We start from the raw sequence: 24,801 nt of genomic DNA on the forward strand, positions 1-24,801 counted from the left end.
AAGGGTGTCAAAATCGCTCCCATTCATTGTGATAAAGCAACTTTAAAAAACACAGTTAAGCAGAACAAGTGTTTTAGTTTAAAAAAAGATGTAAGCAGTCTCTGAGCTGTTAATGTCTCTTTAAAATGAGTTAGAGATGTATGTTTGAGTTAGTACTTAGGTCTTTGGTTTATGAATTTTTTTGAAATAATAGTAACTGTCATGTCCTGGATACCAGAGAGTTAGCTCATCAAATAATCACAATCATATTAAATTCTTACAGTCAATGAATTGCATATACACTTACCAGCCCCATTTTACAGATGCAAAATTCAAGGGCAAAAGGGATTTAAGTAACAAGTAACTTCCCCAAGGAGATACAATTGTGTGTGTGTATACATGTACCCATATGTTTATGCCACATATATAAGTGTGCACATGCTTCATATACATATATACCGTGTTTAACCACAGTTCATTCTGCTTCTCATGTTTTTAAACTATTTTTGCCCACTCTTCATAGTAAGAAATACTAGTTATTTCAGGGCTTAATACTTAATATGCTAGCACTTCTATAGTATCAGCATAGAAACCAGTACTAAACCTCAGTTAAATTTGGTACATTTTGATCATTTCTATTCTATTTGATTTCATTCTGTTCTATTCTGTTATTTCACTTGCCCCCCTAAACACAAGTAAATTAAAAAAAAAAAAACCCTATGCATTGCCCTCTAAATAGGGCACAACCTGAAGTATGAAAAAAACACTGACTTAGAAGCTGGATGTCAGAGAAACCATTTCTGGTGGAGCGTGTGGGAGAGACTGAGGAGGCGAGGTACTTCCAAAATGAGACCACAACACAAGGGCATTGGCTGTCCAGAAATTGATGAAGACAACCTTTGTCTTTGTATTCATGTTTTCCTTGCAATAGAAAGATCTTTGTTTTACAATAAAAATGATTCTTCAAAATTTTGTATTAAAAATTACACAGTGGTTTTCATGTATGCAAATTATACCTTAAATAATTAAAAAATAATAATCAGGTGGGAAGTGGGATAAATGGAGCTATAAAAAAAAAAACAAGAATGGCAGATATTTGATATCTGCTGAAGTCAGTGGCAGGGATATGGGAGACCATTATCTTGTTCTGTTCACTTTGTCTGTGATTGGAATTTTTTTGTAACAAAAAGTTATTTTTAAAAAGTAGGAGGGCCACCATGATCTTTTGTTCTTTTTTTCCCACAAGGCTGGGGTGGTCTGAGAGCAGGACATGTGAAGGCTGAAGTGTGGCCTTTCTTCTGTGAGGTTGTGGACAATAAGTAGCCTACACAGACAGGAGCTGCTTTTAGAGTCTTCTGATTCCAAATTGCTCTGAAGTCAGGTTTCCTACTTCAACACAATTGACATTCGGGGGTGGATAATTCTTTGTTGTGGGGGAATGTGCTGTGCATTGTCGAATTGTAGTGCACCACCCCCATCTGCCTCCATTCTCTAGATGCCACTGGTACATCCACGTCCCTTTCCTCCCCAGTTGTGACTACCAAAAACCTCCTCAGACATGGACACATGTCCCCTGAGGAGCAGAATCTCTCCTGGTTGAGAACCACTGCCCTGGAGACTGCGTACATTACCTCACCTTGTGTGTTAAGTCTAGCTAAGCTTTGAACAGAGATATGGGCTTCAGAGAAGCACATTCTACTTGTGTTTTAGGGTAAATGAAGGCTAGATCAGGCAGAATAATCATAACTAGGGACTGACTTAGAAATACCAGACTCAGGGAGGGTCACCTGTGTGAAATCGGGTACGTTGGTTAACTTTTCTCTACCTTAGTTACTGCATGTGTAATGCTGAAAAATGGGAATGGTGGCATTACCTTTTTTGGGACATTGCATGGGTTTGTATTTATAAAGCACTTCAAATCTTGCCTGGCACACATTAAGTACTCAGGGTTTGCTATTATAACCTACCTAGAACCTGTTGTGCCGGATTTGTGGTTTGGATACTTGAGGGATACAGCGGTTCTCTAAAGTACTATATTAGTATCATGTTTAGTTATTAGTGTTCTCAATGTATCTGAGTGCTTTGAGAATGTTTAGTCTTGAGTATGCTGACTGAGTAATTCCAGATTTTTTTTATCGAAGTAGGGTTAGTTACAGTGTGTCAATTTCTGGTGCACAGCACAATGTCCCCGTCATGCATATACATACATATATTCATTTTCATAGTCTTTTTCATTAAAGGTTATTATAAGATATTGAATATAATTCCCTGTGCTATGCAGAAGAAGTTTTTAAAAATCTGTTTTTATATATAGTGACTAACATTTACAAATCTCAAACTCCCAAATTTATCCCCTCCCACCCACTTTTCTCCAGTAACCATAAGATTGTTTGCTATGTCTATGAGTCTGTTTCTGTTTTGTAAATGAGTTCATTAGTGTCCACTTTTTTCTTTTTTTAGATTCCACATATGAGTGATATCATATGGCATTTTTATTTCTCTTTTTCTGAGCTTACTTCACTTAGAATGAAGGTCTCTAGGGCCATCCATGTTGCTGCAAATGACATTATTTTATTCTGTTTTATGGCTGAATATTCCATTGTATAAATATACCACAGCAGTTTTATCTAGTCATCTGTCAGTAGACATTTAGTTTGCTTCCAGGTCTTAGCTATTGTATATAGTGCTTCTATGAACATTAGGGTACATGTATCTTTTTGAATTAGAGTTTCCTCCAAATAGTTCCAGATTTAAAAGGAGAAAGTATGGTGGATTCCAGAGCTCCTCAAAATGGAGTGACTCCATAAGATGAAATCATGGTTTCTAAATTAATTTAGCTCTGAAAATAAAAATAAAACAGGCAGACAGGACATGCTGAGACTCTGGTCCCTGGCCAGGTATCAATGTTTCTGTGATCCACTGGAGACACTCAGAAGGAGCCACAGAGACCAGTCTGAAATACTCCAGAAAGAGACCAGCCTGAGAGAATTCCAGAAAAGGTCTCCACCCCCAGAGTCCATCTTTTCTCTTTTACATTGAATAGTAGTGAATCACAGCTGTTTCCTTTTCAGCTCATACTTTTAATCTTGCTCCTGTGATTTTGCCTGAGGCATAGTCATTACCATACCAGTTCCCTCCAGGAAGATTGTCTCCTCTATTAAAATATACCTTTTGTTTCCTGGAGTTTGAGTTCTTCCCTTTAGTCTATAAATATGCCCAAGAAGTTTCCAACTTAAAAATACCCTTCATTGACTCTGTATCGACCGTCCACCCATCTCTAACCACGATCCCATCACTCTCATTCTGAATTATTGAAAGAGTATCTGACTCTAGCTGTTCCCACTTCCTCACCCTCTATTCACACTTCCACCCACCACAATGAGGCTGATGCCTCCCAGCAATTCCACTGAAACGGCATGATGACATCACCAAAGGCATTTGCACGCCTTAATTTACAGTCTGTCTTTCTTTTTTTTTTTTCCTTTCTCTCCTTCTTGTTCTTTGTTGCTCTCCTTCTCTTCTTCCTTCTTTCTCTCTTTATTTCTGCCATTTTAAAAAGGTAGCTCTCTTGAGGTAAAATTTACATAACATAAAATACCTTCCTATTAGTGTACAACTCAGCGATTTCAGTAAGTTTGCAGAGTTGTGCAACCATCCTCACAGCCCAATTTTAGAATACTTTGATCACCTGGAAAGAGCCCTCCTGCCCATGTTCAGTCACTCCCCATTCCCACTCCCAGCCCCAAGCAGTCTCCATCACCCCCTTGCAAGACTAAACCCTCTACATGTACCCTTACTTTTCATAACCTGGTCACACATGAGTGGCACTGGACCCCTAGGCATGTTCATTTTCTGTCATCCTCAAGGAGTGGATCTTCCTTTGCTCACACCCTAGACACTGGGCTTCTCCATCCTTCTGTCTCAGCGCAGGGCTCTCTGGACTTTCTGTGAGTCATTTCACTCACTCCCATGAATCACCTGTGGTGCTAGATTTTGCCAGTATTGTTGGCTCCTTTGTTTTCTCCTGGGTACATCTTCCGCTTTTAAGAATTACCCCGGATGCCATCTGTACTAGAATGTTCAATGGAGTGTCCCCATTTTCTAACCACTGTTCATGCTTCTTGTCTTCAACTGTACGTTAAAGAGATGCAGCTCTTGAGCTGTGACCCTCAGGCAATGTCGTTGCCTCTCTTTGCCCCTTTGTATTCTTTCTGTGAATTTGTTCTCTTAGTCCTCTCCTGCCCCTGGAAGAAAACCCAAGTAGCCCTGTCCACTGCATATTTGATGATACTTAGGTCATCAAATCCAATCTCATTTCAATCAACAAATTAAAATACTCTGTCCTGTGTAATAGTTTAAAATTAGAACTTGATTTAAAGAGAAGACAAATCTCCCTCCCCAGTGCTAAGCTGCTGCAGCGGGGAAGTCTGCAATCAGAGAAAGGGTATCTTGGCTTTTTTTCTGCTTAGCATGTCTACACCTCTTCCCGCTAGTTGGCTATTTCCAGTTCAGCGACCGTGTTGCACAGGAAGAGAAGAGAGGGGCCAGCAAGTTTTACGTGGTTAGTTCCATTGTAGTGATTTAGGATCATGGCACTTTGATCTTACCAGGAGTGTTAGAAGTGGTATTTTCTTTCAGCAGTTCTTTCACGGGTTCATTAGATACCCTACCTTTTCTCTGGAAAGTCGTCCCCTGCCCCAGCCTGGTGGTTCTCCTGCTCTGGGTTTTGACAGTTACGTTCCCCTAGGCACTCCTCAGGGTGTGTCTGAAACACTATGAATTCTGTGCCTCTAACACCTCTGAGGATCCATTCCCTTCATAAATTGCAGTCTTCTATTCTGCTCAGCCTACTCTATTTCCTTAGTGTGGTCCTAGACCACCACACCCCTCTAAATACAGCTCTCCGGGGGCTCCTTAAAGCCCACGCTCACCCAGGGGTTTCAAGAAATATCTACCTTCCTCCCCGAGTGGGTGGAAGTCAGCAGAATTTTCTCCAAAAAGGAGCTTTTCTCAAATCCTCTGCTCAGGTTCCAGACACCTCTGATGTGAGCAAGGGTCTCAGAGGCAGACAAATGGTTTTGCGGTCTCTCCTTTGAAAATGTGTTCCTTTCTGTTCTGGCACTTCCCTTACCTTTAGGATATAACACCTGCTGTGTCTTGTGACTGAAGAAGGAACTTCATATTAACAACCTGTTACAGACCTCTCTCCTCCGGTCTGGAATCTTACATTACAATGTTTCTGGGTCAGAATGCTTCTTGAGAGTGTAAGTACCTGGAGGTCAAAGATGATGATTTATTTTAAAATATTCTCTCTGTGCCTGTACCTGGCGTGCCGTAGGCGCTCAGCGATGGGCGTTTTCTCACCAGGATCATTCTCCTTCATCCAAAATTACAAGGTTAAAAAAAAAAAAAAAAGAATGGCCTTGCTTAGTGTGCGAAGCTAGTCTTCCTGCTGAGTCCTGTTTAATCCAGGCTGAAAAGCACTTTTTAGCATTTTTCAACCTCTTTGTCCTGTTCTACTTGACTCTCACAGCACAATTATTTACATGTTTTTGAACCTATGATCCTGTTAGCAATGAAGTGGGACTTTTTTTCCCTTTTTCAAAGCATTGGTAATATGAGAAATCAATATGTGTACATTGTAGAAAATTGAAAATATAGAAAAGAATGTAGAGAGAAAAGGGTTTTATCTCAATTTTCTGTTCCTAAGAGCACAGGTCTTCTCCCCATAGACAACGGCTTTCTCCAGTTCTTGTATATTCTTTCAGACAACTCTGTGCGCTGGTAAATGTATATAGGTGTCTGTTTCTTTTTTGTCTCCACACAAAAAGCATCACACTTCACACATTGTGTTGGACCTTAACTTTGTGGGTTAGTGTGTCTTCGAGATATCTTGATTTAATCCCAAGTAGAGTTGCTTCATTCTTCCTAATTCTTGCCTACGAGAGAGGTGGTGCGTTATCACAATGTATATGCTTGAAATCCAGCAGGACAGTTATTTATTTAAATAATCCAGGACTTTCCCTTTATAAAAGAAGTTTAATTTGTTTATAATGTAGTGAAATTCAGTGCATTTTCACTGCTATAACTAGTTTCAATTGCCAACTATATGAATACAAACCTTTACAAATCTATAAAAGATCAGGTTATATTATACAGTTCCCTAACAGTCTGACTGCTTAAGCATCCCACTTGACACATACTGTGTGAAAAAACAGTGAAAATACGGAGCTTCTGTCTTTATTTCTCTTGGACAAATGTTTTACCCCCTGTGCATCTCTGTTTCTGTATCTGAAAGGGGGGTGATAATGGGGTGAGCCTCGTGGTTTGTTGTGAGGATGAAGTGGGTTAATGTACGAAGCAGTACCCGGCAAATAAACACTCAGTAGCAGGCATGGTTAGTATATCATGATTCATTTTCCCTACTAATATTTGGAAAATTGTCTTTGTAAGAAAAGATTTTCATCATATGAATTAAGCTTTTTTTTTTTTAAGCTTTTAAAAAAAATTCTAAATAAACTGTAGTGGCAAGGACTGTTGTGATGCAGACTTAGGAAAGGTACATTGCTTGTCCTCACCATGGCATGAGGTCTGCAGTCATTTCCCATTTGGTAAGAAGGAAGGAAAACCCATGCAGCATTTATAATTATAGAAATTTGTTCATTTTGTTCTTTGTTTAATTTGGGAAATGTCAAGGATAAGTGTGTGACACAGATCTTGCTTATCGTTTAGTTTTCCTCTTGTCATTAAATGTTGTAGGACCTAAAAGTCTTAAAAACCTTACTTAGGGCAAGGTTCTTTTCACTGGAAGCATTTAAAAAAGAAAAAAAAAAAAGAGCACTTCCGCTCTCACCACCTCGGAAAAACATTAGACACTGCCAGTCTTTTTTAGGAATGAAGATTCCGTTAGAAAATCCTGTAAGTTTACTGAAACTTGGACTTGCTACAAAACACAACCTGCTACCAGGGCCATTGCTGCATGCCAAGTAGTAGTCACCCATGATTGGAGAGGTGTTTGTAAAACATTGTGGCCTGGAAATGGACACATTTAGTTTGAGGCTTAAAGTAAGGCAAGAAAACGGAAGTACACCCTCTGTCAAATATACTTAAAGTACTGACATTTTGTCTAATATTCTGAAGCAGGAAATAAGTTGGCGTGATTTGGTAGCTGTGTCTTATCTCTCCAGCTTGCACTTGGATGGAACTAGGGGAACCAATTGAAAAAATGGAATTGTCATTTTTTTCTGAGGTGGTTTCAGTGAAAATGTCTTTGAATTGAGGACAGAGAGAGCTCTTAAGTTACAAGAGATGACCTCTTTGAGTTGAGGACCAAGTAAAAGAGGCTCTGAAATCCATGGAAGGCATCTCAGAGAGTTCTGGCAATATTTTTATGTGGCTGATTCAACAACTGCCACGTATACCCACCGAGAGCTCCCATTCATTCTCTTTGCTGCTGCCTGTGTGCACTACTTGCTAAAAGATCAAAAGAAAAAACCTAACTGGATGTCAGAAATGACATTCCTCCCCATACCAAAAACAGTCTCATAGTTTCAACTTCTTTGTCAGGCCTTTCAACAGTAGCCTTCTCAGGAACATTTATTTTTTTAAATAAATTTATTTATTTAACAGAATTATTTTTCTTTTCAATCTGCATAATTTATATTTAATTCCATCTTGGTGAATTTCTCATTAATTTCTGCGTGAAAAAAGAAAGAAAAAATAAATCTCCAAATACACAAACAGATGCATATATATAAACACACACATATATATAATATACACACACATATATATATAATATCAACATGAAAAATTATTTTGCAGTGTAATAAAACAAATCGTTTACAAGAAAGAAGTTAGCTTATGTCACTCTGTGTATTTTGGAGTAGAGAGGTAAGTGGGTCCATAGATTGGCTGATTCTCAAAAGGGACCTCAACCCCTGAAAGGTTATGAGTCTCTGTTTTGTTTTGCTTTTGCAGATTGTACTCAAGTTGGAGAGAAATGCCATGGTCTAAATAACCGTAATGAAAGGTGTTGAAAGTGTTGAGGGTCGGAGGAAGGATGATGAAGGGCTGTAGGTCTCCTCAGGAGCGTGAGATGACTGCTAGCTGGCATTTGCCTTATTTGCTGACTGTGCTGCTGTAAACACAGAACCGTTGGTGTGAAGATCACATCAAACAGGGCATATTACATTCCTCCCTCTTCTTAGCTGCCGAACACTTGTAAACTGTAGGAAGGATGCGTGTGGAGCTGTCAAGCCCAGTGTTCATGTAAATTTCATCCCCTGCCCATTCAGTTTCAGCAGGAAAGGAACAGGTTTAGTATGCAGAGTGGATCAGCTCCATTTCTGGAGGATGTGCAGATCCTGAATGAAGGAATGATTATGATTATGATATGACTGAAAACAGAGTGGGTATATGATGCCTGATTTCTGAACTGACAGGATGTGCAGTCTCATCAAGCCATTCAACTCATTTATTCATTGACTACCATGGTATTTTGGTTGCATACCATGATGGTGAGTTAATATAGGCTCCAGAAGACTCAAAATACAATACCCGTAGGCATTGAACTTTCATGCTTTAATGATTAAAAATTTTACTATACTGGAAGTCTCTAATCTGTTCAAGTTTTATGTGGGGACTTTTGGTAGGGGTTGGGAACAAAGTATATTCATGAGTAGGATTTGTTGCTCAGATATCGAAGTTGGGGGTGACTTTTTTTGGATGTGAGAGATGTGTTAAACCATCCTGCTCAACAAAGTTGCTGTAGGGTTTGTCTCTTCAAAAAAGAGAATGCTCGTTTGGTACTTGTTACTCTGATAGAAATGAAGCCAAATTATTCTCACATCTAAATTTTCCTCTGCGTAAAGAAACTTAACTCTGAGCATTTGCCAAGACTGCATTCAAAGTTGTCTATAAACATTTAATATTATAAATATATATCAATATTTCATGATCCACAATTTTGGAAAGTATATGACAAAAGCCACAAATGGTCTCTTCTTTTAGAAAGCAACCAGGAACAACTATTTACAGCATTTTTGGTTTTGAGTCCGAGGTCTAGCATTTTTTTAGTTCAGCTGACATTAAGAATAGATAGTACAGTTGTCAATATGTACTAAATTTGGGGGCTATTTAAAGAATAGCCATGAGAAACGTGCTGTGAATATATTAAGCTTTAGCCCCCAAATGCAAACGTCTATTAGCAGAGAAAATTCTAAAGGGCATGCAGTTTTTCTTTGATTTAAAACGTTTTCTGTGAATAGTAGGATATTTTTATTGTAGCAGATGACATTTTGATTTGTATTTGTCTTGTTTCAGTAGCTTCCTTTGTATTTATTTTAGCTTGGTGATTTCAGAAGTGGGGTGAGCTTTTATATGTCCCTTCATTCTGTAACAATACTTGGCAGTGCTGAGAAGTCAGGTCATGATTGTATTAATTACTTTCACTATTTATAAAGTCAGTGCTTTACTTTAGCATGGATTAAAAATGAGCGGCATGATTTTTAAAAATAACATTCCTGAATGTGGTTTCCTTTTATCTTCAAACTTTAGACAGTGTATTCCTGTGTGTGTGCATATATAAGAATATTACAATGGACATATTTCTTCTCTTAAATCAGATAGTTTGGTTAATATTGTCTAACCTCTGGTTTCTGTGAATTTGAAGGCAAGAATGAAATTAGTGTGTTGCAAAATGTGTTGCCTTTTCATCCTTTTAAGCCTAATACAGATTAAAATATATCTGATTTGAATGTTCATTGCAAATCAGGTCAAAAAGACTTTAGAACTTCTTTGAATACATTTACACTTTGTGATTGTAACTGATATGCATGTTACTTTGAGAATGCATTGTTGGGAAGATAACATTTTTTTTAAGTTGTCATCTTCTTAACGCCTCCTTACACATTTTCCTGAAATAATTTTCAAATGGTGGCTGGATATCATGCTATAACTTACCTTTTCTTTGCACTAGAAATGCTTCTCACTCACTTGATGTCCAATGAAATCATTTAATTTCCCAAATTGACTTATTCCTGTTCTTAAAGCTCAGTAAGAAAAATTACTTGAAAGCCTAAAATTATGTACAGAGTGTTGGGAACATTGGAGCAACCAGTGATGGAGAAGATGTGGTCCCACCTTCAGAGGTATATTGGTCTAGTAATTTTCTCCTTATCCTATTTGTGTTTATAATATTTTGTTTCCCTCTTGCAGTATTGGAACATAGACCGTTTATTTTGCTTTCTGTATGGCATAGAGCAAAGCCTCTCACATATTTATTTGGGTGCTTTTTAATGATTGTGATGATGTGACTACTGGACCTTTTGCTAAAGTTTGTCCTTTTTACCTGAAAATTCCAGCAACCTGTGGTTTTTAAGTTTATTTTTTTGTTACTACCAAATTCTTTCCAAGTATATTTAATGTATAAACTGGGTTGCTTTTACTCTTCAAAGAAAGAGATGCCAGTTCGATCAGTGTTATACTCCTCAAGCCTTTCCTGTGTTTGAGACTCACCCAATGTCTTCAGACTTTAATATACCTTCTTAACTTTTCATGAATATTGGACACTTTGTGTATCATACCATTGCATTTGATGCTTCCAGTGCTTTTTATGACTAATTATCATTGTATTTTATTTGGAAAGTTTTTTTTAAATGTTTGCTTTTCTACTATGTGTGTGTGTTGTGTGTGTGTGTATGTCATTCTCATGATTTCTGGACTACCGTTTCCTCACATGCATGATTAGAGGGAAGTTATGGTGGTTATGGCTGTCAGATTGAAGTTTAATCAGAGTGATTTCAGTTATCATTCAAGTTACTAGTTGAAAATAATAATGGACACAAAATATCTCACAGATTGAGCAGAAATACAGCAAGGAAGGCTAGGTATCAGAAGCCTTTGGTCCAAGTGGAGGAAATCAAGTACTGGGAAGGCTTGAGAAGTATAATGATTGAATGAGGTAGAAGGTGTGTCCTCCCTTGTATACTTAAAGCATTTCATGTTTCTGGCCATAAGTCTCCTGGGACCTGATGCTATTGAAATAGCTTCAAAAAGTCTCAGTTTCATATGCACAGTGTAACAAACACTACATGCGCCTCATTCATATCCTCTTGCCTTTGTTACTTCAGTGCACGATTGAAGCAATTGTCACCATATGCAGTTTTGGCCTCAGGAGACACTTTGTTGCACCAGTGAGAGGCTAGAAGCGCTGGGTAATTAATATTCACTGAAAAAAGCCTCCAAACAATGACTAATGGAAGTTGATATATAAATACTCCAGCTCCCTTACCTCTTGGTAAGGATAAGTGGACAACTCAAGGATAACTCAAGGATCACCCTGAGGCATACCTTCCACACAGACTGGACTTCCAGGGTTTTCCCAGCAGGAGTAAGTTCTGCGTACACACAGGGGTTGATGGATTTATATCTTACCCTTCATTGGCTGCCTTCCTTTCTCCCTCTCACCTCCCCACACCCTGTGTTTTGTTTTGTTTGTTCATCTCTCAAATAACCTGCTTTCACTTGAATTCATTTTGCTGTATTTGCATTAAGGGGAACCCAAACTAAGACACATGCAGTTTGTAGTAATGAGGCTAGTGAGAAATGGTCGCAGACCCCTTGGTGGTGTAAGTTGCTAACCTGCAGTTCTTAGAGGAGTAGTTCTTAACTGTATTTCCACCTGTTCCAGATTCCCATGGACCAAGTCCGAGTTATGCCTAAATCCTGGAATTCTAGCTGCAATTCCATCTCTTACTCCTCCCCTTGACAAAAACATATTATATTGCAAGTGAACAGGAACAACATTACTGTAAGAATATCTGATTTAATATATTAGGTACTTAGTTTGCAAGATGTTGCATTTTCACTCTTGAAATTATTATTGTTTGGGACACACTTAATTCTAATTTAATACCTCACATCACATGACGGGACTCCATAGCTGAGAACCACTGAGATTTCTTTCCTTTGCTCAAGGACAGGTAAGACAGCCTAGTCCACAGCAGCTGCTGACTGACACCTTCTCTGCCAAAATGGCTGATGGTAAAGTCGTTAATCCCCTGTGTGGAACCAGCAATCAAAAAAAGATTCTATGATTTTAGGTGTGTGCATCTAGCCTACTTTGATTACTAACCTTACAGTTTAACTAGTTTCAAATGGCCACTGAAAATGACACAGAATATTCACACAATTATTTACTCATTCAAGTCGATGAAAACTCAAGAAAGCAAAAAACAAAATAGTTTCATTTGCAAGATTCTCAGACTGCACAGTTTCATCATTAGCATTTTTTATCTGTTTGATGCAACATATGTAATTGGATGCTTTCTGCAATTTGTCTCTGAAAAAATAGGTTTAACATGAACATTGATAATGCTGTTTATTGTGTATATGCCTTATGAGGGATTCAGAGACTATGAAAAGTGGTGCTTCAAGATATCTGCTGATTTGACCCTTTTAGTTTTATTAAAATGTTATCACGAGAGGAAATGAGAAAAGTTAGAATTTCAGGGTAATATTTTATTTGTTGTAATTACTATCTAGCAGTACTTCATTATTTAATATACTAATATTGAGTATTTTAGTATTGTTCAACATTTCTGATTTTGTGAAGTTGCTTCCACCTGCATATTAGTTACATAAAGCATTTTTTAAAGTGTGTACATTTCATACATCCTTTTTGCATCAAAAATATTCACTTTGAGGGTTTTGAGTGGCTGTGAATGGTAGTTTATGAAAAGAACACAATCTACTTTTTAAAGCAGTTTGTTTTTTCAAGTCTGACTTCTTTGTAAATATATTTTACAGATTAAAGGATTTACCTGAAGACAAAGCAGTCTATTCATCAGAGACTGGACAAGAGTTACTCTTGCTTTTGGCAATTAAAGATGATGTTGTCATGGAAACAGCTGATCCTGCTTTCATTCATTGGCTGCCTAGGAGGTAACAATAGGCTGTATTTTCTAAGTTGAGGTTAGAACTATACTTGAGTCATATGTTAAGTAATTTTTAAATGTTGAAGTTATACTCTACCAGTAGCAAAGACAATTTTTTCCCAGAAAGAAAATTCTAGTGTTCTCTTCTGCTAATTGGATTCTCATTTCACTCCTAAATTTTTGCAAGCCATTTTATTTTCATAGCAAATATAATGGAACTTAATATTACAGAACTACTGTAGTATTACGAATTTAACAATTAATCAGAATTTAAGAATGTTAATCTGTGACTTTTTTCCAAAATGGCTAAATGTTGTAATCTTTAGTGTAAATGGAGAATATAAATTTTAAAGAATGTTGATATTTTCATGTCTAATCTTAAAAACAATACTATTTCTCTTTAAGCAAATAATTTATTTAAGGGACCAAAAATAAAGATAGGATTTTTTTTTAATTTGAAAGTTTGAAGTTTAGAACAAAACAAAGATAAAGGAATAATTCGCGCATATCCATCATACAAAAGCAACTCTAAAAAATTATTTGATGTATTTCCTTTTGTTCATTTTGTTTTGTTTCCTGGAGGAGTGGAAGAGTAAGATAAGGATTCTTATAAATGAAATAGTTTATTTTATCTTACTGTTTTCTTTCTGTTTATTTTAAAAAATTCTCTGGCACCTAAAAAGTTGAAAGAATAGCACAATGAATATTCACATATGCACCATTTAGATTTAACTATTGTACAGTTTTACTATATTTGTTCTGTCTATTTACATATGGGTATGTATTGTTTTTGATTGATTGACTATACCACTTGAAAGTACATTATAGAAGTTATCATCTTTTACCCCTAAAAATTTCAGCATCCATCTCCTGAGAAGACCAATTTTCTAGATAATCATGAGTTCTTTATGATACATAAGAAAATTAACAAAAAATGTGGCCTGTCATTTTTCTTTATATGAGGAGGAAATTGGTGTCGAATAAGGCCAAATACACTGTCAGGTAAAACACATGTTATTTGAAGACATGTTTATGTTGGAGTAGACGTCTAAGCCCTTAAGTCAAACTTTAAACAGCCTTCAAATATTTAAATGATATTAAAACCGTCAACTGTTTTTAAAACCGTCAACAATTTTTCAAAAAGCATGAAAAATTATTTAATGACAGTACTCTTGAAATTACACGTCTGTAAAGAGTATCACAGTAATATCATGATGAATTTTGTTTCTGGGGAACAATCTAACACAGAAAGACTCACTCGATAAGCAGTTGGAGAAAAACCTCCAACTTTGAAAATAAAGTTTTTTGAAACAGGTTTTCCCCTGTGATGCCTCAGTTTTGTTTCCTAAAATATTTTCTTTGCTACTAACCTAGCACTGAGGGAAAAACGAGTAATTATTTATAAATGCCTGCCTTTTTAAATAGTCTTGCAGAAAGACCAATATGGATATCAAAATACATTTGTTTTTCTTGGTTTATTTTATTCATTTACAAAATTTTAAATTTGAGTTTTGTTGTTGTAGAGGGAGCAAAATGAAGAGAATATACTACAGCAGTATTATTATTCACAATACCAATTTTCATAGAAACAACCCTGAAATTTTCCAATTAATTGGAAACAGGGAGAAACACTCAGAAAGTAGATATGCAGCTAAAGAAAATGAGATTAGTTTTTCAAAAGTTTAAAATTTTAAGTTGTAATTTTACACTATGTGCGAATTGTGTTGATTGTTCTTCAGCATTTATTAGAAATGCTCTACATATTTATGAACAGACTTATGGAAAAAGCAGTATCCATTTTTCTAAAATGTTAAGACATTATTAAAAATTGTAAAAGTCAACCTGATTTTCTGGATATGTTGGTGAAAAAGCTGTAAGGGTTGATAAAGGAGAATTGGATTAATTGATATATGATAAACTATATGTAGGATATTACTTAGAGATTTGGTCATCTTTACAAGTAAAATATGGAAAAGAATTTGGCTCTAGTCAATTTGCTAAGGAGTATTAATTGTATACAATTCTTCATATACTGAATGTTGGTACTGCTTTTGGATTGATATCAAATTTAGATTAAAAGATCCGCTTGTAAATGTTATATTCTGTTACCCAATATTGGGTCATTTTTAAGTTAAGTTAAAAATCTGTTCATAATATAAGGAAGATCTCTAAATAAATGCCAAGTAAAAACACATTGTTTGAATTCACTTGCTTTGAGTTTAGCCACAGACGTAAACTCAATAAATGCAGTAAATGCTTGATAATTTGTGTTTTCTATTTTCTCAAGTTTAAGGTTTTTGTTATTCATTATTCTGTGCATTTTTCTCCATGCTCTTCTGTTGTTGTGTCTCTGCATGTTTCTCTCTGCAGCAGAGAGGCAAATAGTCATTTTTAGCCGGGAGTTTTTCCTAAGATGAACTTGATTTTGTTCTTCCTCAAAAAAAAATTTAAGATTCATTCATTCTTTAAAAAATATTTATTAAGCATCTATTATGTGTCATGCGTTGTTTCTGATGAAGAAAATGGACAGGGACCTGTGTCTCTATGGTATTTAAATTCCATCATGTTGGGTTGAAAATGACTTAGAGTTAGTTGATATAGAAATGATAGTGTTATGAAGGAAAAAAAGCAGAATAAGATGAGAGTGTGGGGGGCTGGCATGTGGGTTACCATTTTAAGTGACATCATCCAGTTCATCTTCATTGAGAAGGTGACATTTGAGCAAAGACTTACAGGCGAATGAGTTGATCTTGTGGCTATTTAGGGAAGAGAGCTCTGGGCAGAGTCGGCAATCCATGCAAGGTTTTAATATATGACATGCTGAGTATTTCTAGAAACAGCAGAAAAGTTAGCATGGTTGAACAGGGAGGTATTATAGGAAAGAAGTAGTAGATGAAAGCCAAGAGGTAAGATGGAGTTGGTTGCAGCGAAGAATGGAAGGCCTTGTGTATCACTGAAAATATTTAGAGCTTATACCCTGAATGTCTTCAGGAGCATTGGTTTGGTCAGAGACTTTTTTTTTTTCCCTCAAGAATCTCACTGGATGTCACGTTGTGGATTGATTGTAAAGGGGCAGGTGAGCAGGCAGGGGCACCTGTGAGAAGTTAATGCAATACTCAGGCAAGGGCTCATGGTGACGACTCCAGGGGGCAAGCAGGGATGGTGGTCAAATTTGGGTTATTATTTTGAAGGTAGATCCATGAGGATTTGTGGATGGAATGTATGTGATGTATGTGGGGTATGAGAGAGAAGGAAGGGTCGAGGATCACCTCAAGGCTCTGTGTCACCTTATGTATACATCACCCTTGTGTGTGAAATGAAAACTCAGCACAAAAAAGGGATGAGAGTTTTCCAAACTGAAGTTCACTACCAAATAGTGGATTAAAAAATCAATTCTGTGGATCATAGCCAGCATTTTTTATTAGAATAAATGAATTAAAATTAAAATAAGAATAGAGTGTACTATATCAGCATGTATTGCCCGCTTGGTAAATATTGTCTACTGGGCACTTCTGGGCATTTGGGATATAGCAGTGAACAAAACAATGTCCCAGGCCTCATGAGCTGTCCTTTCAGTACATGTGTATTGGGTCGTGATCTTACATACATTTCTTACTGAGCTGCTGTGAAAAAAGTTTAAGAGCCACAGACCTAGGTAGAGAATAGAGAGCTAGAGACAAGAACTCTCCAGAATTCTGAGAAGAAACCAGGAAAAGAAGGGACACTCAAATCAGGAAAACAATAGTGATAACAGTAAAATTAATAATACCAGCAATATTAATAAAGGGAAGCTCAGTCACTGTATACCAGGCACAATGAAAATGCTTTACTTAGGTCACCTAATTAACAAAAATACAATAAGATAGATATTATTTCTATTTTGGAGACAAGGAAACTGTCTCTAAGAGTTTAAGTAATTTGTCTAGTCTATTTAGTCGTCTCAAAATTTCTGTTTATGTCTAAAATCAAAGTAGAGCTCCCTAGTCACTAGTATTTACCACTTCGATGGTTTCTCTTCTGGAATAAAGTCAGAGGTATAGGCCATGGGCTAAAAGTCATCAGGGATCCCAGGAGATTGTCGTCTTGCTTCTTAATTACCTATCAGTTCGTTGCTTAACTGCATTCGATACTTCAGATGTTCACTATCCTGTATGGGAGCCACTAGCCACACGTGGCTGTGGAGTGTTTGGAACGCAGCTAGTCCTAGTTGAGATGTGCTGTAATTGTAAAATGCACAGAGAATTTTAAAGAAGTTACCAAAAATATTGAGTTTAAATAAATTATTTAAATATCTCAGTAATTTTATATTGATTAGATGCTGCACTGATAAAAATTTAGTTATATTTGTTCAAGTAAAAATGTTGTTAAAATTAATTTTGCTTGTTTCTTTTAACCTTTTTTAACATAGTTACTAGAATTTTTAAAATATATGTGTGACTTGGATTATATTTCTCTTGGGTGGCATGACTCTAGATATTTATGAAATAGAAAGCTGTAATTTTGCAGAGGTTTTCTAATATTTAATAGCCCAAAGGGGATCCAAATTGTGGAAGCTAATGAGAACTTTTTGATTTCATATGAAAATTTGTAAATATTTCCTGAATGTGTATTAGCAGCAAATCCTGACTCCTCTGTCAGATGAGTTCATGTTTCAGGCATCATTGCTTAATGAATGTTGACAAATTCTCAATCAATGCAAGTGTTTTGGTTTTAGTTTTAATCTTTTGGTGGTACCAGCAAGGTAAATGTAAGTCTTTTGGAAAGAGAAATTTCTTTGGATAGCTAAAATGGTTGTCAAAGCCTAGTTAAAAACATCATCATGGAAAATATCCTACTTCTGTAAAAGTTCTAAAGTTTTCTTATTTTATCAAATTATTTTCTTAAAGTTGTAGTGAACAATCAACATATTGGAATCTATTGTTATTTTGGTAGTACCCAGAAATTACTTGTGAATGTAGGTAGCCATTGATTTTGGAAGGGATTAGTCCTCAGAGGGAAGATGATTCTTAGTTGTCCTTAACTTTCTTTTTATGTATATTGTGTTGGTATCTCCAGTGTCTACTGTTTACCGCAGCCATGAAGCAGCCATGAGGCCTGAGAGAGGCTGACCCTGGGCAGAGCTCCACAGATGGATTCATCTCCTTTGTCCCAGTGATTGGTCTAAGCCAGTGAGCTCATGGCTTTTTTCCTTTTTTTTTTTTTTTTTTTTTTTTGGCCTTAAGATTTAATTGATTCAAAGACTTTTGTTCAAACTTTGTGGAAAATGTCCTTTCTCCTAGTGCATCTGAATGAGGAATCTCAGAACCCTGGTTGCTGTAGGTGGCCAGCCTACAATCATCAGGGAAGCTAGCCTGAGGGAAAAGCTGATTCAGTGCATTCAGGTCAGAGAAATAAGAAGACACCAGCTCCTCCCTGATGTCATGTTGACATGCCCCCTTCTGGCTTAAACTCTTCAAAAGCAGTAAATACCCCACCTGTAGATCCTGTGACCTGTCATCCTTATTCCACAGAGCTTCAGTGACCTATGAAATTTACCTTTGCCTCTTTGGGGAGTTACCAAGGCAGTAAAGGCCTGTGTCCTCTCATAGGTATCTCTAAATGTATTATAACCGTGACCACAGGTCAGCTTTAGGAGATGATTTAGATCACCTTGATAAAATCATTTAAAAATTCTTAGTATTATAATTAAGGATAAAATGTGTGATCACCAAACATGAACCTTGGCTTCCTTTAACAGTGTAGATTTAGTGATAGACAACATGGACAAACAGAATCACTTGCTTGGGCTGCATTTGCAAATCATAAACTCTGCTTGTTTTAAAGCCATTAGTTTGTGTGCGAATAGAACCAAACCTACTAATGCACCTTCGAGTGCCTTCCATTATAGCCTCTGTCCTATATTTTGTCATCTTAATGTGAATAACTTTCCATGCTAGGCTTTCATCCAAATAGTGATTAAGGAAAGCTTTGAAAGCAAAATAAACTTTCCAAGTTCTCCCTGAGATAATTGAGGAATATTTTTCAATTGGTTTTAATCCTGCCACCCTTGTAATCACTGAGAAAATGAGTTTGTGGCATTGGATGTGGCACTTGAAGTAAATGGTTGCTATAAACTCAAATGACTGTCATTTTTTCTGTGGTATTTGTGTGCAGTGTGATATGACTTGATAACATTCGTACTGGTGAAATGGAGATGTCGCTGATCTCTCCTTATAAATCTTGACATCCTCCATGTTTTTACCAGTAAACTTATTTCAAATCATTTCCTCAATTGCAACACCCTAAATCTTGAATTGCTTTTCATTTATTCCATTTAAATCTTGACAGTTTATCAGAGTATGCATGTAAAACTCAGGGGGGGGAAAAAGCAAACATTGTTAGTGTGTTTTGTTCCTATAACCTTGATCTCCTCATATCTGATTTTTCTAAGCTTGATGGTGACTAAAAAGGCTTTTGGGGGACTTAAAAAATAATATGTATTGGAAATGCTGTTAGAGTTCAACAAAAATAGAAGGCTAAATAAAACCCACAATTTTATTTAGCTCTTTAAATAGCTATTATTGTCTCAAAAGTATCTGTTGATCAGTTCACTGACTCCTGCAAATAAGGTGCTCATTCAAACCAGTTTCATAGACTATTGCCTAAGTGTTCAGCGGTCTTAAAGCACTCATCATATAAAAGTGTTTTTAAGTACCCCTGTGCAATTATGTTTTCCCACGAATTGTGGTAGCAGAGCTAAATGGACTGGGTTCTTGGTATGTAAGGGTGCATTCCTAAGTATTAACTCATGACTCGTGGTGAACTTTGAGTATAAGATACATACACACACATTTATGCATGCATTTATTCAAGCCACAACAAAAGGAACCTTGATGCTAGTCATCAACATATATTTTACATGTGTTTTGCATGCAATGTATATTTAATACATGCTAACATGTATTTTGCAAATACTCTTGTAAGCAAGGAGAAGGCAGTAGTTACACTGTTATGGTTTATACTTCCTCATCATTGTCCCCTATTCTCACCCCATCCCTGTTCCCACTTCCAGGATACCATTCCATAGGCAGCTCAGGTCTTTAGTATCTCTTATCTTCACTCGTGCCCCAGCCTTGCTCCTCCTCCCTCTGCCTGCTCTTCCTTCCTCTCTGCAGTGCATCTTATATGTTGCAACCGGAGTTCTCTTTTTGAGCAGCCATTCAGCAGGCATTTACAGAGCATCTGCTTTGTGTGAGGCATTGTCATAAGTGCCATGGAGGAGTCCAAGATGAATCAGCTGTCTGTCTAGGAAGGAAAGAGGGCATGTGCAAACAATGGCAGGAAGAAAAAGGCTAAGATTTAAGATCCTATGTAAGAAAAATATGAAAAGACTGGCATTAAGTTCTAAGAGAGATCTTATAGAAAGGAAGATAGAAAATATTTGTGGCAAGAAGCACATTTGAGCCGGGTCTTAAAATAATAATAATTAAAGTGAACATGCAGTGAGTGCTTACTTTATACCAAGCACAGAGCTAAGGGCCTTGCCTGAATTCTGTCCTCTGAGCCTTGTGTTATTGTGACCCCTATTTTATAAATGAGGGCTGGAGGTCCTGACAGGTTAAGGACTTTTCTAAAATTCACACAGTTAATAAGGGAATTCAAACAGCAGTATTTAAAACAGCCTCACTCCACTGCCCATGGAAATAACCATTTTGTTAAAATTGGACATAATCTAAGAGAACATAATCAAGAGAAGCAGGTTTTAGTCTGCTCAGATTGCTATAACAAAATACCATTGACTGGGTGGCTTAAACAACAGAAATTTACTTCTCATAATTCTGGAGACTGAAAAGTCCAAGGTCAAGGTGCTGACTGATTCGGTTCCTGGTGGGGACACCCTTCGTAATTTTCAGATGGCTGTCTTCTTGCTGTGTCCTCATGTGGCAGGAAAAGAGGAAAAGCAAGCTGTCTGGTCCCTTCTTTAAGGGCTCTAATCCCAACATGAGGACTGCACCTTCATGATTTCATTTAATCCTAATTACCTCCCAAAGGCCCTTCCTCTTATTCTCATCATGTTGGGGGTTGAAGCTTTAACATACGAGTTTTGTGGGGGACACAGACATTCAGTCTATAACAGACAGGAGCAGTCATTCAAGTTTAGAGAAAACTGTAACATAGAGTTGGTTCCTAGTTTTATATTTATATTTATATTTATATTTATATTTATATTTATATTTATATTTATATTTATATTTATATTTATATGGCATGCATGGAATAGCTTTGATAATGTCAACCCCAGCTTGAGCAATCTATTTGTGTTAATTTATTTAATATAATTCTCCCAGTAACTTTAGATATTAATTTACATGAGGAAACTGAGGTACAGAGAGATTATTACTTTGCTTAAAGTCACAGGCAGTTAAGTGGAGCCAGGTTTCAAACCCAGACTGTATTTCTCTAGATGTGCACTATCCAATCTGGTGGCTACATGTGCCTGTGGATCGCTTGAAGCATGGCTAATCCAAGGCAAGAGTTGTCGTAAGTTTAAAATATACACTGGATTACAAAGGCATAAGAAAGGACAGAAAATATTCCATTTATAGTTATATTTATTGCATATTAGAATAATATTTTGATATATTGGGATATACACAATATATGAATAGATTAATTTTACCTGCTTCATCTTCCTTTTTTATTACTAGAAAATGTAGACTTATGTATGTGTTGTGTATCTTTATTTTGTGAGAACATGTAAGTTCTGCTCTCTTAGCAGACTTCCCTTGTACAATACAGTGTTATAAACTATAGTTTTAGTTCCATTGGAAATTACAGGTCTAAACTATATGCCTGTCACACACTTGAAGACAAGTGGTAGGGAGAAGACTAGGGGAAAAAAAGGTTGTGTCTAGAGGTTGTCAAGTGAGGAATGTTGGCATCTTAGTTTTGCTGTATAAGACCTTTGAGCCCATAGGAGGTTTGTAGGGTAGATTGGAAGGAATAAAAACAAAGAAAGAAGATCTGCTTGGAGGATATTGTAATACATCAAGTGAGGGGTAACTTATGCTCAAACTAGGACAATGGGAGTAAAAAAAAGATAAGATTGGAGATGAGAAGAGGGGCAGATATAGTTCAGTGGTAGAGCACGTACTTAGCATGCCCAAGGTCCTGGGTTCAATCCCCAGTACCTCTTCTAAAAATAAATAAATAAATAAAAATCTAATTACCTACCCCTACCCCCCAAAAGAAAGATTGGAGATAAGAGAAATGACAGATCCATGATTGAAAGGATGGTGGGTGTGACAGGTGAGAGAGAGGAGATTGTGAACAGGGACTTTCAGGCTTCTGAATTTGAGTGGGAAGATAATGAGGCAATTAACAGAAATAAGAAACATAGAAGGAGGCAGGGATTTTGGTGTTTGGGGCATATGGAGTTTTGAGGTGTTTGAAGAGCGTCTGGGTGGTATGAGCCGGTAGTCTGTTGAAACCAAAGGATAAGAACTCAGTGTGTGGGGCTGAGGTAGGTTTCAGAGCAAGAGATCAAGATTAAGGGGAGGTGTCTTCAGAGTGATACCACCCAGTGAGACTGTTCAAGGATAAAACGTGGAGAGTTCAATGCAAGGGGGTAGACCTGCACCCAGGGCCGGGGTGTGACAGGTGAAGGCAGAGCGGAGATGTGTAAGGTTCTCCAAGCCAGCAGGATATGGTGAACATTGAGGAAGCATTTCAGGGAAAAGGAGATGGGGAAGCAGATGTGGTCTGAGGAAAAACTCCTGAGGCTTGTGAACAGGAAGTGCAAATTGTGAAGGAAGTAATCTTTGGTAAGAAAGGAAGAAAATACACTGGTAACAGTCATCTTTGGTAAAACTGAGTTGTATTTTATGCACATGCACATCCATATGCTTTTGTACATATTTTTGTGTATTTCAGACTTTCCTCACACTATAAATGAGAACAGGGTGGTTTAGAGCATTTCTGGGACTTGCTCACTGTCACACAGCCGGTTATTGAGTTACTGGCCGAGGGAGTGCCTGAATTTCTGTCTGTGGAGCCTCCAGCTGAACTGAGACTTTGCTGAGTATGATGGGTTGTAGATCCTTTTAAGAAAAGAACCAGATGGTTCCTCCTTGAGGCTGGGTAAGGGACAATTTTGATCCTTACCCCAATGTTTGAGAGACAGATGTGTATGAGGCTGGGTGTGCACTGACAGGAGTTGTGTCCTGAGAACATCTTCATGTGTTTTCAGCTTCTTCTACTTGCTCTCCAGGTGAATAGCCTCAAGTGAATGTGCATAAACCATTGTCCCAGGGAGGCTGGACTCCTGCAAGGAAAATGGTTCCTGTGAGATAGAGCCGCCTCTAAGTCAGAAAACGTGAGGTTCAGTTGGTATTAAGTGACTCGAAATTACCTTGGTGAACCAAGTGGCTTAGGGATCAGATTTCCATTCATAGTACAATGGGCTTGGTGTTTGGTAAATTCTAGTCCTAGCATCTGTGTTTATCTGCTTTGTCTTTCCCTCTTGAGGACTGAAAAGTGCTTTCCTGGAAGGAATTGTGTGTTTCAAGCCTCTCTCATTCCCTACCCCTGGTCTCCATTTCTGCAAATTCACAGCTGAGACATAGAAAAATGTCCATTCACAAGGGCCATTTCAGCATCCATATGACTTTCAAAGGGAAACTCTTACTTGAGAATGGCTGCGTATGTTAATTTGAGAAGTGGCAGGGCTCCCTCTTCTTGTTTTGCTAGTGAGCCCGAAGGTGCCACATGCCTTTTTCTTCCACATAAGTGAGACATGCAGGTACAATTGTGTTCACTTCTGCATGTTCCTTTTTTTGAACATTAACCCAGCCTTTAAGGTTGAGACAATGACAAGTGACAGAACTCTGAGATTAGATACGCAACACTGGATGCTATTTTAGAGAAAGATATTTTAAATTTAAAATTATTTTATGAGAATAACATGCAATAGGGAATAATCAAATTATGTATGCATCATTACATATTTAAGTATCTGTGTGTCTAATTTGAAGAAACTAGGAGAAGATAGTCATTTTCTCTGTTGTGATATGGCTTTCCTTAATTTTAAAGCAGTATCACATTATTGAACAACTTTCAGAGTTTTTATTTGCTAACCGTGGCAAGGAGGGATTTAACCAAGGTATTTTACTATGGTTATTAGTTGTCCAGTGATTGGCAGTTTTCTTTTGTTTTCTTCTGAAGCCTAACTAATAATGCCCACAAGAAACTCCATATTAATTTCTTTGAAGTGTGTCAGAGAAAATGAAAAGGCACATGACTTCTAGAAAGAGATGAAATGTTAGAATTCATTTGTCTATCAGTAAATAAATACATAAATGAAAATTATCCAACATTTTATTTATTATATTTTTTGTCTTTCAAATCAATGACATGATATTTGGAGCCTGAAATAACCACCACTGCATTAGAAATTCAATTGTGCAATTTTGCATCATGGTGATACTACTACTTATAAAATTCCATGTTAGATGGTTAAGATTCAAATATCGCTGATAATAGAATGTTTACTCAACATTGTGCTCATTGTGAAAAGCATCTTTTGAGTGTGAACACTGCTTTTTGGCCATGCTGCATCATTGGCAATTATTGCTTAAAAAGAAGAAAAACAACAAACTTTATCTCGGCAAAAAAAAGACAAAAACCTGTACCCCTACCTGGCCACTGGATTTATCCATGTGCTTCCTCTTTCAACTTCTGCTTGGCAGCTGAGTAAGCTCTTATCTTGGTATTTGACTTACTACTATCTCTTTATACAACTTGGGTTTACTTGTCTTATTTATAAGACTGCTGGAGACAAAGGTAATATTCCCACCTGTCACTTAAACAGGAGGCAATTTGTTCCTTTTAACTAAAAAAAACAGTT

General features: G+C 37.0%; 1 protein-coding gene across 3 annotated transcripts in view; it reads left to right on the plus strand.

Moving 5' to 3' along the window:
* The window catches only part of CNTN3 (contactin 3), a 299,956-nt gene that overhangs the window by 62,635 nt on the left and 212,520 nt on the right, over positions 1-24,801 (plus strand). For all 3 annotated transcript variants that reach the window (XM_032458081.1, XM_032458082.1, XM_032458083.1), the window contains exon 2: positions 12,790-12,924. In XM_032458081.1, the coding sequence (XP_032313972.1) occupies positions 12,870-12,924 (55 nt within the window). In that variant the 5' untranslated portion in view covers positions 12,790-12,869. The remainder of the gene's footprint in view (positions 1-12,789; positions 12,925-24,801) is intronic.

The sequence above is a fragment of the Camelus ferus genome, chromosome 17 (assembly GCF_009834535.1).
Source record: "Camelus ferus isolate YT-003-E chromosome 17, BCGSAC_Cfer_1.0, whole genome shotgun sequence".
Classification (NCBI taxonomy): domain Eukaryota; kingdom Metazoa; phylum Chordata; class Mammalia; order Artiodactyla; family Camelidae; genus Camelus; species Camelus ferus.